Genomic DNA, 15,150 nt, shown 5'->3' with positions numbered 1-15,150 from the left:
GTCCTACAGTATAGCTACTGTTAGGGGGCCTTATAGACTACTCCCACCAGTGTTTTCTTCTCCTTGTTATTTCTTACCTCCACCCATATGGATTCTACATCTTCCAATCCAAGGTAATTTCTTGCTATCGTACTTATTCTGCCTTGTACTAACAATGCTACCCCACCACCCTTTCCCTCCTGTCTGTCCTTTCAAAAAGTCACATACCCCTGAATATTTAGTTCCCAGCTTTGATCTCCATGTAGAAGAACAACTCACAAAAACAATTCTAATGCACCTTCCAGCTTTCAAATGACTTGAATTAAGCAAAACAGTATTTAGCAAACTTTTTTTCATTAGCTACCGCAGGTTGGTCTCTCACATGGTTCTGTTGCAAATGGAAATTTTTGAGGATTAAAAGAAAGCACAGTTAAGTGTAGCATGCTCGCCTAGGGTGCTCTCAATAAGCTAATCATCGATATGGGAACAGACATAAAACTCATTTAGATGCATCTGCTGCTATTGGGCATGCAGTAAAATGTGGAACCAAGCTGAGCCTCAATAATAAACCCCTTGTTCTCATATGTTCTGATCACCTGCATTTAAAGGAGTTCAGTCTTTCTTTGAAAGCATTGTGAAAAATAAGCATCTTTTACTTTTATGACATCCAGACAATCTTTGATGAACAATTTGAATGATATTTAAGTGATCATCTTTTGTTGCAGCTCTTGCAATTTTGAGGCTGGAACCTCAAAAACCTATTTTTTGGCTCTATACAGTTATTTTCCTTAAATTTTAAGTCATTATTGCTTTTAGCACTTCATGCCAGTAGGTACTGATCTGGGTTTTTTGAGGAAGATCAATGGAATTGCAGAATATGATGAAATATCCAAAACTTGGATTTGGCAATGATGGGCCACAAAATCTCATGATCATCTTCATTTCACCCAATTTGTGATCTGCTGCCAATTCCTACTCAAGACTCCAGGCACAGTTGTTCATTACACTGCACTGCTACAAGAACAAGAATACTGTGGGTTCTCCCTAGAAAGTTGTCTGGACACAGCTTCTCACACATTACTCTAAACACAACTGTCCCAATTTTACCATGCATGCTGAAAGAAAGAAAAATAGCTGTTCAGGAGATGAAATAGGGGCCAAATATCTAATTAGCATTAATAGTACAGCTTCAGGAACACTGAAGAAAATAGCTGATTCTCACCTAAGTAGTAACGCATTTGTCATTTAACAGCAAGGTTTCTATTGCAATAATTTGTATAATTGATAGTAATAATATAATCTTTGAAAAGTTCTGTAAATAGCTGCATTTCGAAGTAGTCAAATGCAAATGAATTCAAAAAGCCTGTTAAGCAAATTATGAAATACTAGTCGTTGTTAAACCTGTGCAAGCAAGGGTACGGTAATTTAGACAGTGCAATATGCATTTTCCAAGTACTGGTAAAATCCAGATCTGCAAAAAGACTGGTAAAAATCATGGAATCCTATGCAACATAAATGAGTTTGCCTTACTTGGCTACCACAAGTTGGTGACCTCGGTAGTTCTTTGACTGAACAGCAACCATGACAATGAATTCATCCCCTAGATTGGGCAATTGTTGGTGTTACATTCCTACACTTTTCCCATCTTCCATGAAAGCTGCAGACTCAGGCTCTGTTATAAATGCTTGTGGGAGACTGAGGGCAGGACTGAGTTCCTAGTTGGGAGTGGAAGTAGTCTTGTTGAGTTAATCGGAAAAACCTCAGGTTCATCCATTATAAAACGTTTTGAAGCTGTGTGTCAGATACTCCGATCCAGGGAAACTTGCTACTGCCGAACACCCGCCTGAGAAAATTAGTGAGACTGAAATAGAATAATCATCATGGCTTGTGAGATACAAGCATCTCTCCTAAGAAAGCTGACTGGTAATTCACAAGCACCAAAGCCATAAGTTAGAGCAATCCTTATGAGAAAAGATACTAATCACATCTGACTGGCTACTTACAGCTTACGTTTAATTGACAAGTTATTTGAACCAGTTCATGTTTTTAAATCAGATGCAGGGAATACAAAAGATTCCTTTGTAAATATGCACAAATACATACCAATGGCGTCCATCCTGCATGGTCTTTGATGTTTGGATTAGCTCCATTCTCCAATAGCTGTTCCACTGTTATAATGTCACCCTATAACATGATAAAATGGTCAAATCAGCATTACACTGGTTAAATAATATGGCGCGCTCAATTTTTGTACATATTCTGCTTACACACAAATACATTTGTAATACTTCACGTTTGGTAAGATAATGTACAGTGACTAATTTACCAGAACTGTAATGTTAATTAAAAGGTTTCATATTAAATAAAATCTGCCAATAAAATTTCAGCTTTATTATCCTTATGTTAAGAACTTAAGAAATAAGAGCATGAGATTCATGGCCCCTCGAACCTATTCCGATACCGGGGTGTGAACAGTTGTGCTGTAAAATGTCCATTTTCTTCTAAGATAAAGGGGAGTTGGGTCAAGGGTAGCTAATCAACAGTTCTACTTAGATGCAAGGTTAATATGTTTCATGTTGCCATGGGGAAGAGGGCAGAGGAAGCCATGTTTGAGATCAGGTTACAGGCTTCCCTACAAACCAAGGAATATCACAGACAGCAGGGGTTCTGCATGGTCAGCAAAGAGAAAAGGCTGCTTGACTTTGAGAGCCACCACAGCCAGATACGGGCAGTCTTTAGCCGAAGAGACGCATCCTACAACCTTCTACGATTTCCAGGAGATTTGTTTTGGCATGGCCAGGGGGAGGAATCATCAGAACAGGCTTGACTACTGGTGGTGGATTTAAGAAATGCTCCGAAAACTAAGAAAAGCGCCTGGAGATGGTCCTTCGAAGTTACTACTCAGCGAAGGGGGGAAACGGAAGCCCTTTGGAAGCTGGGAGCAACTGAGGACTGTTTGCCATAAGGATTGCAATTCCATGGAGAGGGCGAAACGTGATAAGTATAAAAGGGGAATGTTCCTCTCTATAGTTTAAAGTACAAGTTGCCTACAAAAAGGAAATAGTGTTTGGTCAATAGTGGTTTAGTCATTTGTTACAGTAAAAGTTTTAAAACATGAAATCTTGTCCTGTTACTCTTTCAGCTACAAACTGGAAGTTGGAATCTCGTTTTTAGAAGTTATCAGTCTTTATGGAGATCGTAACTATGTGAACAATATAAGGGCATCCTAAAAAAGAGCCTTACAAACATCAGCATTTCAGACCATCTCTCCTGGGAAAACAATGCAACCGAATGACTCATGTGGAGCCAAGTACGGAAACATGGTTCAGCATGTTTTGAGGTCCATCTACGTCAATCTCACAACATCCAATGTGTCCAGAGGAAGGCCAGAAGTGGTGCAGCTGCAGAAATTCCCACAAGCACCAATGACAATGTGAGCTGCCAGTTCTCTGGACGTCCATGGCAATTTTGCATTTCCAGTCACGAGAAAATGCAGAGAAAGCAATGAAATAAGGTACAGCTTGGGCATACTCAAATAAGGAGTCTACCATGAAAATTTATGTGCTAACCTGGTGAAACTAAAACACAGAAGTACATCTGCGTGCTGAACAGAATGAGAACACTAAGGGATTACATAATCAACGATTAGATCAAGCCTCTGCAGTCCTGCCACATCCAATCATAAGTGGCGATGGAGAATTAAGCAATTAAGAGGAGGTTCTATGAATATATCCATGCTGAATGATGGCAGAGTCCAGCACATCTGTAAAAACAAGGCTGAAGCGTTTGCAACCAACTTCAGCCAGTGAGAAGTGAGTGATCCATCTTCGCTTCGTCCCGAGATCCCCATCGTCACAGTTGCCAGACTTCAGCCAATTCAATCCACATGGAATCAAGCATGAGTACATTAGAGATAGCAAAGACAATTGAACCCAACATCACTGCTGTAACACTTAAAGCTTGATCTCCAGAACCTGTCACAACTCTAGTCAAGCTGTTCCAGTACGCCTACAACACTGGCATCTACCCGGCAGAGTGGAAAGTTGCCCAGGTATTTCCTGTCTATAAAAAGCAGGACAAAACTAATCCACCCAATTGCCATCCTATCAGTCGATTCTAAATCATCAGTAAAGTGGCAGAAGGTATCATTGACAGTGCTATCAAGTGGCACTTACTCAGCAATACTGCTAACCAATGCCCAGTTTAGGTTTTGCCAGGGTCACTCACCTCCAGGTCTCGTTATAGTCTTGGTCTACACATGGAGAAAAGAGCTGAAATCCAGAGACGAGGTAAGTGAGAATGCTCTTGGCACAAGGCAACAAGTATTTGACATAAAGGATCCCCAATAAAACTGAATTCAATGGAAATTGGGGGGAAAACTATTCACTGGCTGGGGTCTCATTTAGCACAAAGCCTCAGGACATCGCAGAGTTCCTCAGGTAAGTGTTCCAGCCCCAACCATCTTTAAATGCTTTATCAATGACTTCTCATGCATCATAGGTCAAAAGTGAGGATGCTCATTGATGAGCGCAAAGTTTTCAGTTCCATTCACAACTCCTCAGATAATGAAAAAGTTTGTGTCATCATGCAGCAAGATCTGGATGATACTCAGGCATGTGCTTAAAAGGGGCAAGTAACATTCGTGCCACAAGAGTCTTACTAGCCATCGCCCCTTCCCATTCACCGACATTACCATTGTCGAATGCCCCACCTCAATATCTTTGGGATTCACCAAGGCCAGAAACTTAACTGGGTCAGTCACATAAATACTGAGGCCATAACAGCATGTCAGAGGCTAGGTATTCTGTGACAAATGACTCACCTTCTAATTCCTCAAAGCCTCCCCACTACCTGCAGGGCACAAGTCAGGAATGTGATGGAATACTTACCTGGATGAGTGCAACTCCAAAAATATCGAAGAAGCTCGACACCATCCAAAACAAAGCAATCCACTTCATTGCCACCCATCCACCACCTTAAATATTGACTCCCTCCACCAATATGTAACATGGATGCAGCATGCGCCATCTACAAGATGCACTGTAGCAACTTGCTAAGGCTCCTTCAACAGCACCTTCCAAACCTACAATCTCTATCACTTGGAAAGGCAAGGGCAGCAGAGTTTTGGAAACAACACCATCTCCAAGTCATATACCATCCTGACTTGGAAATATATTGCCTTTTCTTCAGTGTTGCTGGGTGGAAATCCTGGAACAACCTACCTATCGTCACAGAGATAAAAACAAAAAACTGCGGATGCTGGAAATCCAAAACAAAAACAGAAACAGAAATACCTGGAAAAACTCAGCAGGTCTGGCAGCATCGGCGGAGAAGAGCACAGTTGATGTTTCGAGTCCTCATAACCCTTCAACAGAACATTGAGTCTCATCATCATCGAGTTCTGGATGAAATTATGTTACTGGGGGATGTATCTGACCCTACCTGACCTAGCACCAGTTGACATACAGCCTGTTCTAAACCCCATATGAATAGTGAAGTGCTCTTACTTCACTCCAGCGCCATGCTGAAGGAGTTCTGGTCTGTCAGAGGGTGCTAACTTTTGGATGAGACGTTAAACCGAGACCCTGTTTTCCCTCTCAGGTGGTACTGCTTGTGGAATCTTGCTGTGCTTGTGGTTGCCTTGTTTCCTGCATCACAACAGTGACTATACTTAAAAGGTACTTAATTGGCTATAAAAACACAATGGACAGTCTTGAAAGGTACTATTGAAATACAAGTCTTTCTTCCCCTCTTCGACTGTAACCATTCCAAAGTGGAAGCTAGTTCAACACACTAGTTACAAAGACTGACAAAGCAGTGACCTAAAGCTATAATATTCCATTTTAAATTATCTGCACTGCATTTCAGCCACATGCCCATAGCATATATCAAATTAACCAAATTTTTTCCATTCATTCTCCAAATCTCCATCTATAAATATGTTCCCGTTGTCAAATTGAAACAAATTGCAAATTTAAATTGTCAAGCCACAGAAATTGGATAAAATACTAATGAAAGGTGCTGCCTGCTGGCCAAGTAGGAACCGATATATTTAACAAGAAAAGCGCAATGCTGTGAATGCTAGAAATCTGATATGAAAATGGAAAGTGCTAGAGAGACTCAAAGTTGGGCAAGCCAAACAGTCAACGTTTCAGGTTGACGTCCTATTATGTCAGCTTTTATTGGTGTACCGTACCTTTATGGAAGCGACATGAAGCGGGGTCTCACCCTTGTGATTTCTCTTCATCGTGGGAGTAAGAGGAGAGATGGGAGTCATTGCACAACTTCCAGGCGGCTGGTTTCTAAACATAGGTAGTGGCGTTCGAGGAGATTTCTGTGTTGCACATGGTTTTCTCTGACTATTGCATCTGCTAGATGGTGTACTACAGCTATTTTCTGCTGAAGAGAAGGCTTGTGGCCCATTGATATCCTCGTTCAACTCAGATCTAATTACTGGAGTAGCTGGAGATTTCTGTTGTGTGTCTAATTTAGCTGGCTCACATACATTTGCAATATGACTTGCAGGTGGCCTTTCAAAGCAAGGACTCTGTACTTCTTTTCTGCTCTTTTTTGAGGGAGCGTTGGTGCTTGAATCTGATGATTTTCTTGCTCTTTTGGCACTGAAATGTGTTGTTGGCACAGGAACAAGAGAAAAAGTGTCTCCTTTCTTCTTGAAGGTTTGATCCAACTGTCCAAGGGAAACTTCATTGCAGCTGGAAACTGTTGCAATGGAACATGCTTCAGAAGGGTGGTTAATTAAATTTGTGGCTGACGACTCTGTACTGGAGCCAATCAGACTGTCGGCCAGTGGAACCGCAAGTGAATCTTCAGCTCTCTCACCTGGAATTGCTTGTCCCTGACTGGAGACCACTGGTTGGCTGCAAAATGAGACAACTCTATCATAATCCACTTTCCCAGGGCTGTCATTTTTTCTCTCCATTTTCTTGCTTCTTCTCTTTCCAAAACCCCAATCTTTATTGGCATCAGCCAATCTTTTCCTCACTGCTTGTTTTGACTTGGTTGGACGTTTCTTCTTTGGAGAGTCAAGGGGAGGAGATGGCGATGACAAGAATTCAAACACTGAAGATGGTGTCCCGTTAAAACCAGAGCTTGGATTCACTTTCTGATTCTTCCTAGTAACGTCCATATCCAGCACAAACTTCATTTTTCTACTGCGAGGACTGAACCATGTTCTCATTTGCCATTTTTTACCAGTTACTCCTTCAGGGCTAATTTCTGGCCCAGCTGGATTACATTTAGCAGCTGAAATGAACAAGGAAATTAGAAAATGATTAAAAGAACAAATACTTTGCATGTATTTTTCAATAAATAAGCAGTACAGCAGAAGCAAAATGTAAGACCAACTTTCCTTAACCTTTGCCCACAAAACTCCAAGTTTCCTGCACCTTGTGCTGCAGAATCTCCTTTTCCCAGGAGCAAGGTTAGGAAGAAAATAATCTATTTTCCAGACCTGCATCTCACCCCTCCCTTTGCAATGCCGGAGGGCCCAGATTTCCAGTCATTTCAATTCTAGCCACCAAATCTATTTTAGCTTTCCCAACCGCACTACTTGAAGATGTATTTGTGTCTGTTATCTAGGCTGTTTGCCGTAGGCCTAAATACAAGGCCAGAGACAAAAGGTTTCTTCTCAAAGCGATATTCCTACATTACAACAGTGAATATACATCCAAAGTACTTCTTTGGCTGTAAAGTGCTCTGGGACATCCTGAGGTTGCGAAAGGTGTTATAAGAATATAAGAAATGGAAGCAAGAATAGACTATTCAGTCCCTCGAACTTTCTCTGCCATTCAATACAATCTTGGCTGATCTTCTGCCCACTTCCCATATCCATCAATTCCCTGAGAGATCAAAAACTTGTTTATCTCAATCCTTAATGTACTCAATGATGGAGCATCCGCAAACCCCTGCAGTTGACAAATCCAAAGATTCATAACTGTTTGAATGAAGAAATTTCTCCTCATCTCAGTCTTAACTGTTCGGTCCCTTAACGTGAGACTATGCCCCCCATGTTCTAGATTCCCCAACCAGGAGAAACAACCTGTGTTCACCCTGTCAAGCCCCTTCAGAATCCCGTATGATTCAGTGAGATCACCCCTCATTCTTCTAAAGTCCACAGGGTATAAGCCCCAATGTACTCATCATAGGACAACCCTGTCATCCCAGGAATCAATCTAGTGAACCATCACTGTACTTCAACTAAGACAAATATGTCACTCCTTAGATATGGAGACTAAAACTGCGCACACTACTGTAGATCTGATCTCAACAAAGCCCTATATAATTGTAGCAAGACGTCCTTGTTCCTTCACTCCAGTCACCTTGCAAAAGGCCAACATTTCATTTGCCTTCCTAATTGCTTGCTGTACCTGCCTGCCCACTTTGTGTTTCTTGAATGAGTACACCCAAGTCCCTTTGAACATCAACACTTACAAGTTTCTTTCCTTTTTAAAAAATTCTGCTTTTCTATTCTCACTTCCAATGTGAATAGCCTCACACTACCTCACATTATACCTCATCTACAACCATGTTGCTGACTCACTTAATCTGTCCATGTCTCTTTGCAGCCTTTGTGTCCTCCTCACAGCTTACATTCTCGCTTAACTTTGTACCATTAGCAAACTTTTGGCCTCTTTGCCTAAATCATTAATATAGACTGTAAGTAGCTGAGGCCCCAGCGCTGATCCTTCAGCACTTCACTTGTTACAGCCTGCTAACTTGAAAATGCCCATTTATCCCTACTCTCTGCTTCCTGTTTGTTAACCAATCCTCTATCCATGTTAATATATTACCCCCACCTCCATCTTAACTTGCATATCAACCTTTTTATGTAGCACCCTATCAAATGCCTTTTGGAAATCCAAGTACACTACATCTATGGTAACCCTTTACCGACCCTGGTAGTTACATCCTCAAAAAGTTCTAATAAATCTGTCAAACATAATTTTCTTCTCATAAAACCATGTTGACTTTGTCTGATAAAATAATGATTTTCTAAGTGAATTGTTAATAATTCATTAAGAATAAGTTCCAGTATTTTCCCAATGACTGGCCCAGGCTAACAGGCCTGTAAGTTCCCTGCTTTCTCTCTCTCTCCTTTCTTGAATAGTGGTGTTACATTACTAACTTCCAATCTGCTGAGACCATTCTGGAATCCAGGAAAATTTGGAAAAATCATAACCAGTGCAGTTAAAAAATAGGTCTTTTTTTTTCTGTATTGACCCAGCCATTTGATCATTTAATTAGCTTTAGGTTGGTCTAAGCCAATATTGAATATTTAAATTCACTAACGGATGAAGGGAAGAGGACAAAAAGCAAGATTTTGGACAAAGAATGGGGCAAAAATGCAAAATGCTGGCATTATAAGTGCATGTTGTTCCATTTTTTGTTGGCAGCAAGTGAACCTATTAAGAGTGATAATATAACATAGTATGGAGAAAACCTTCAGTCCATCAATCCTGCATTTTCTTGGTGCATTTCTAATAAGCTTGAATCCCAAATGTTGGCAAGAACCCATTTTGTTGCTTCTTGAAACCCATTAGAGTTTCTCGTCCACCAAACATGCCACAGACGTGTTCAGCATATTTGCAACACTTTTAATTAAATAGTTCCTCCTGCATTTCCTATTTTATGTTGAACTCAATCTATAAATCAAGTTGATGTGTTTAAAACAAGAATTTAAAATTCAAATTCAAGACTATGCACTGCACTCCACGTTTAACAATAATAACTAAGCGTTCCATTATTTAAAATATTCAAATTATATCTCTCAATTACCTTTATCTGAAAGAGCTCAACCTAAAAAGCAACTTGAAGGTTATGATTATACCCAGCAATTAGCAGTTAATAGAAACTGCCCTATTTCACATTCCACCAATAGGGCATAGGAGTCAAAAGTAAATATTCTACGTGATCCAAACACAGTCTTGAAGAGTTATTACTATTTATCCCAGAATCCATGTACAGCAGAATATCTAGCATTTGCCTCACTGTTTATAAGCTTTGTTATTTGTTTTAATGAACAGTCCTGTTTCACAATAAACTCTCTCCAGAGTTAGCCACCATTTTGGGGCCCCACCCCTCAGTCTTTCCTCTTCACTTGAGTGGGCATTGTGCAAAAGTTTTCAACATGGTGGGGTGAATAACCCTCTACTGCCATTTATTTTGTTTGGTTTTAACTGTTTATTTGTATCTTGTTTTGTCTGTATCAAACCTTGTTCTCTTTTTTTTCTCGTTGGTTTGTTTAACCCTTTTCCGTTTTTTTTTTGCTATTTTAGCATTGTTTCAACAGTAGAAAACTTTCACCAGCTTAAGTAGTTGCCCCTTAAGAAAAGTAGATATCAAAAAAACATGGCATTTGAGGCATTCAACTCATCCCAATTGAAATGTAAAGAACCTATTCTCTCTCCATCTGACTCAGGTGTCAAGCTTTTATTCTCATGCTCCCTTAGATGAGGAGGCCACATACAGCCTTGGAAAATAACAGTCTAAATGGGGTAAAGCAGCAAAGGAATTTAGGGGGTACACAATCACAAATCTTTAAAAGTATCAATGCAAGTTAATGGAAACAATCACAAAAGGAACATCGAGAAGAACGATGCAACTACTGTGCTATCCCTTAGAGATTCAAATTTTAAAAGTCGTACATACCCTGGTCCAGTAAACCATGGAGAAAAGCTGTAAATGTGTACGACAACTATAATAACTTGTTCTAGATTGTTTTTCTTTTACATGTGAATCACTCAAATTGGAAAGGCTGCAACCTTTCATTTTCAAAACTGATAATTATGCCCCAAAATTACTTCACTCTTTATGTGTGCGAGAATGAAAAATGAATTGCTCACATTATAACCGTCTCTAAAATTTTTGCTGTTATCAAAGTGAAGAAAACAACCATTCAATACATTGAAGTAATCTCACTTATCCCACAATTCAACAAATAATTGGCAAATATATGAAGCAAACTAGCAGAAAGCTTCACTGAAGTCAATTTTCTTTCAACAAATGACACCTTACATCAAACAAAGAAGGTTCAACTACATATTTAAGCCCAACCTTGAAAGGTTGGCTTTAAATCAGCAACTTGTATCATCATTGTCCCAGGCACACTAAATGCTTGGCATTGAGCAGACAAGTCTCTCTAATTACTTACAATAATTGTACACATGAAATAATAAAGCACAAATAAAAGATCTTTTCAAAAATCTAAACCCTTAGCCTCCCAAACAGATAAAGAAGTGAGATCACACAGCTGAAGTGAATTTTTTTTTACCAATTAAAACTAGATACAGGTCATTTCACACAATGGGGTTTGAAAGGAGATCAGTTGCTTGTGCTGATCATATTGACAAGGAAAGCAGCCCAATTAAACCAACATCTGTATCAAACCAACATTTCTCTGTCCAACTGCAATCTGACAAAGTTATCATTTTCTATTCGGATCAAGAATCTGCTACAATGAAAGTAATCAACTGAATAGAGCAGGGCCTTCACTCAATTCATTATTCTGGCAGATAAATATTAAAAATCATGCCATGGGTACACTGATGCCGAAGTTCCATGCTGCTAAATAAATAGCCACTCTAGTCATTCTGAGCTAGCTCAAGGCAGCTGACGTATTTCCACGCAAGGAAACCAAACTGGGCAGATTTGTACAGACTTCCTCGCTGTTGTAATTTGTAATAATATGAAACAGTGGCTATCAGCAAGCTGCAGTTTGCATTCAACTGAGAAAGCAAAACAAAGGCATTTTTGATGCATGTGTGTTTAACAGCAACTTACAATCAAACTAGGAAGACAGGAACAGGGGTAGGCCATTTATCAACTCGAGCCAGTTCCGCTATTCCATGAGATCATGGATAATCTGCAGCGTAACTCCATATACTCACCATTGCCCCAAATCCCTCAATACCTTTTGCTGAATAAAAATCTATCCATTTCAGATTTAAAATGAACAATTGATCTTGCATCAATTGCTATTTGCTGAAGAAAGCTTTGAACTTCCACCACCCTTTGCGTATAGAATGTTTCCTAATTTAACTCCTGAGAGGTTTGACTAAGTTTTTGACTGTGGCCCCTAGTCCTAGACTCCCCAACTAGCAAAGATAGTTTCTATCTACCCTATTAGTTTCCCTAATATCTTGAAAACCTTAATCAAATCATCCCTTAACCTTCTAAATGTTAAATTCTGCATTCAATTTAGCCTTCATTAAACCACCCATTATGAAAGAAACTCAGGTGAGGGTGACGTTAATGTTATTTCATTTCATATGTACTTCCTTCCCGTTTTCTCTCCTGTAGGCAGGCACACTTGCCTGGGGGATTGTGCACACGTGCCTGAAGACCGCTTGGATTTTGCCACAGTTGTTAATCTTCATATCCGAGCTAACTACGAATGTACATAGCACATTCAAACACAAAAAGCTTCACAAAAGTTTGTATTCATCGGGCACCCTGAACAAGTAAAGCATCCTATTGATTGCTTAATCAATCACATCCAACCACTCATCCAATGTCCTAACTTGATCAGTGCTAGTTCCAAGATGCAGGAAAGCCCATCAAAATATATATCCCTTTCTCTATCCACAATTTATTCCCGCAACAGCTAACCCGTGAAATTTCAAATTGAAAAGGCAAAAACTGCAATCATTCCATAGAAAGAAACAAAGAACTTGCATTCCTGAGGCACCTTTCACAACCTCAGGAAGCCCTAAAAAAAACTTTGAGGTGTAGTCACTGTTGTAATGTTGGGAAACATCTGTCAATTTGCACACATCAAACTCCCATAAACAGCAGAGATAATGACCACATTCTGTTTTTTCAATGGTACTGGTTTGAGGGATATAGGTTGGTCAGTACACAAGGGGGAACTGTCTGTTCTTCTCCAAAATAGTGTAGTGGGATCTTTTACGCCCATTTGAAACAGCAGACAAGGCCTCGGTGTAATGTCTCACCCAAAAGATGGGTGCAATAATTCCACAAACTGCTTCCTTAACTTTTACCATTGCACTCTGAAGATCCAGCGCAGGATTCCAAATTAAAAGGCATCAAGAACACACAAGAATTAAGAGTAGGCCATTCTGTCCCTTGAGCCTGCTCCGCCATTTGATAAGATCATGGTTGCACTGATTACGGCCTCAACTCTACTTTCCTCTCTAGCCCCATAAACCTTGACTCTCTTGTCAATCAAGAATCTAACTTAGCCTTAATACTCTACTGCGCTCTGGGAATGAGAATTCCACAGACTAACAACCCTCACAAAAAAAATTCTCATCTCTGCCTTTATTGGTAGGCCCCTTATTATTAAACCATGTCCCCAAGTTCTAATCCCTCCCATAAGGGGAAACATTCTCTCAGCATCCAACCTGTCAAGTTCCCTCAGGGTCACCTCTCGTTCTTCAATGGATACAGGCACAGCCTGCTCAACCTTTCCTCACAAGCTAATCCTTTCATCCCAGTAATCAGTCAAGTGAACCTCCTCGGAATTCCTTTTAACGCAATTATATCTTTTCCCAAGTAAGGAGATCAAAACTGTATACAACACTCCAGATGCAGTCTCACTATGGTCCTGAACAACTGTAGCAACACTCCCCTACGTTTATACTTGATTCCCCTTGCAATAAACATCGACATTCCATTTGCCTTCCTAATCAATTGCTAGGCCTGCATACTGACTTTTTGATTCATGTACCAGGACACCCACATCCCTTTGTACCTCAGAGTTCTGCAGTCTCTCTCCATTTAAATAATATGTCACTTTTTTATTCTTCCTGCTAAAATGGAAAAGTTCACATTTTCTCAAGTTATACTCCATCTGCTAAATTTTTCCCCCATTCACTTAATCTACCTAAATCCCTCTGTAGACTCCATGTCCTCTTCACAACTTACTCTCTTACCTATCTTTGTGTCATCAGCGAATTTAGCTACCGTGCATTCAGTCTCTTCATCCATGTTATTGATATAGACTGTAAATAGTGGAGTCCCCATCACGGATTCCAGTAGCACTTCACTAATAACAGCTTGCCAACCAAAAATGATCCATTTATCCCTACTCTCTGCTTCCTGTTAGTTAACCAATCCTCTATCCATGCTAATATGTTAGCCCCTACACCACAAGCTCTCATTTTGTGCAGCAACCTTCGATGTAGCACCTTATCAAATGCATTTTGAATATCCAAATTCACCAAGTCTTCAGATTCCCCTTTATCCACTTGCTTGTTACTTCCCCAAAGAACTCCAATAAATTAGTCAAACACAATTCCCCTTTCACAAAACCATGATGACTCTGCCTGATCACATTAAGCTTCTCCAAGTGCCCTGCCGTAGCCTCTTTAATGGTAGATTTTAGCATTTTCCCTATGACAGATGTTAGACTAACTGGCCTGTGATTTCCTGCTTTGTCTCCCTCCCGTCCTGAATAAAGGAGTTACATTCACTATCTTCCAATCTGATGGGACCTTTCCAGAATCTAAGAAATGTTGGAAAATTACAACCAATGAATCTACAATCACAGCATCCATTCTTTTAAGACCCTAGGATACAAGCTATCAGGTTCGAGAGACTTGTCGACCTTTAGTTCTAATGGTTTCTCAGTATCCTTTACCTAGTGATTGTAATTGTTTGAAGTTCTTTCCTCCCTTTCACCTTTTGATTTCTGGGATGTTATTTGTGCCTTCTACGGTGAAGACACAAAATATCTGTTCAAAGCTTCCGTCCTTTCCTTCTCATTATTAATTCTCCAGACTCTCTCTCTCTCTCTCTCTCTCTAGAGGACCAACACTCACTTTAGTTACTCTTTTTATTTTTAAGTGCTTAAAAATTCTTATCACCCATTTTTATATTTCTAGCTAGCTTTCTCTCATATTCCAATTTCTCCTCCCTTATTGTGTTTTTAAAATCATTCTTTGGTGGTTTTTAAATTCTGTCCAATCTTCTGGCCTACCACTAACCTTCACAAAATTGTATGGTTTTTCTTGCAATTTGATATTATCCTTAACTTCTCAGTCAGCCACAGATGGTGTCCTTCTCATGGATTCTATTTCTCACTGGAATGTCTTTGTTGACTATTATGAAATATCACTTTAAATGTCTGCCACTGCATCTCTACTGTCCTACCCTTTAAACCTAGTTTCCCAGTTCACTTTAGCCAGCTCT

At 39.9% G+C, this 15,150-nt stretch overlaps 1 protein-coding gene across 1 annotated transcript in view; it reads right to left on the bottom strand.

Annotated features, from left to right (window-relative positions):
- Positions 1-15,150, bottom strand: part of LOC144686411 (BRCA1-associated RING domain protein 1-like) — a 179,791-nt gene that overhangs the window by 125,958 nt on the left and 38,683 nt on the right. Inside the window, exons 4-5 of the mRNA XM_078551567.1 lie at positions 6,176-7,242; positions 2,083-2,163 (exon numbers count right to left, since the gene is read on the bottom strand). Of these exons, the coding sequence (XP_078407693.1) occupies positions 2,083-2,163; positions 6,176-7,242 (1,148 nt within the window). The remainder of the gene's footprint in view (positions 1-2,082; positions 2,164-6,175; positions 7,243-15,150) is intronic.

This window comes from Cetorhinus maximus, chromosome 11 (genome assembly GCF_964194155.1).
Source record: "Cetorhinus maximus chromosome 11, sCetMax3.hap1.1, whole genome shotgun sequence".
Taxonomy (NCBI): Eukaryota; Metazoa; Chordata; class Chondrichthyes; order Lamniformes; family Cetorhinidae; genus Cetorhinus; species Cetorhinus maximus.
Note: the sequence above shows the minus strand (reverse complement) of the source record. Positions and strands in the feature narration are given on the sequence as shown.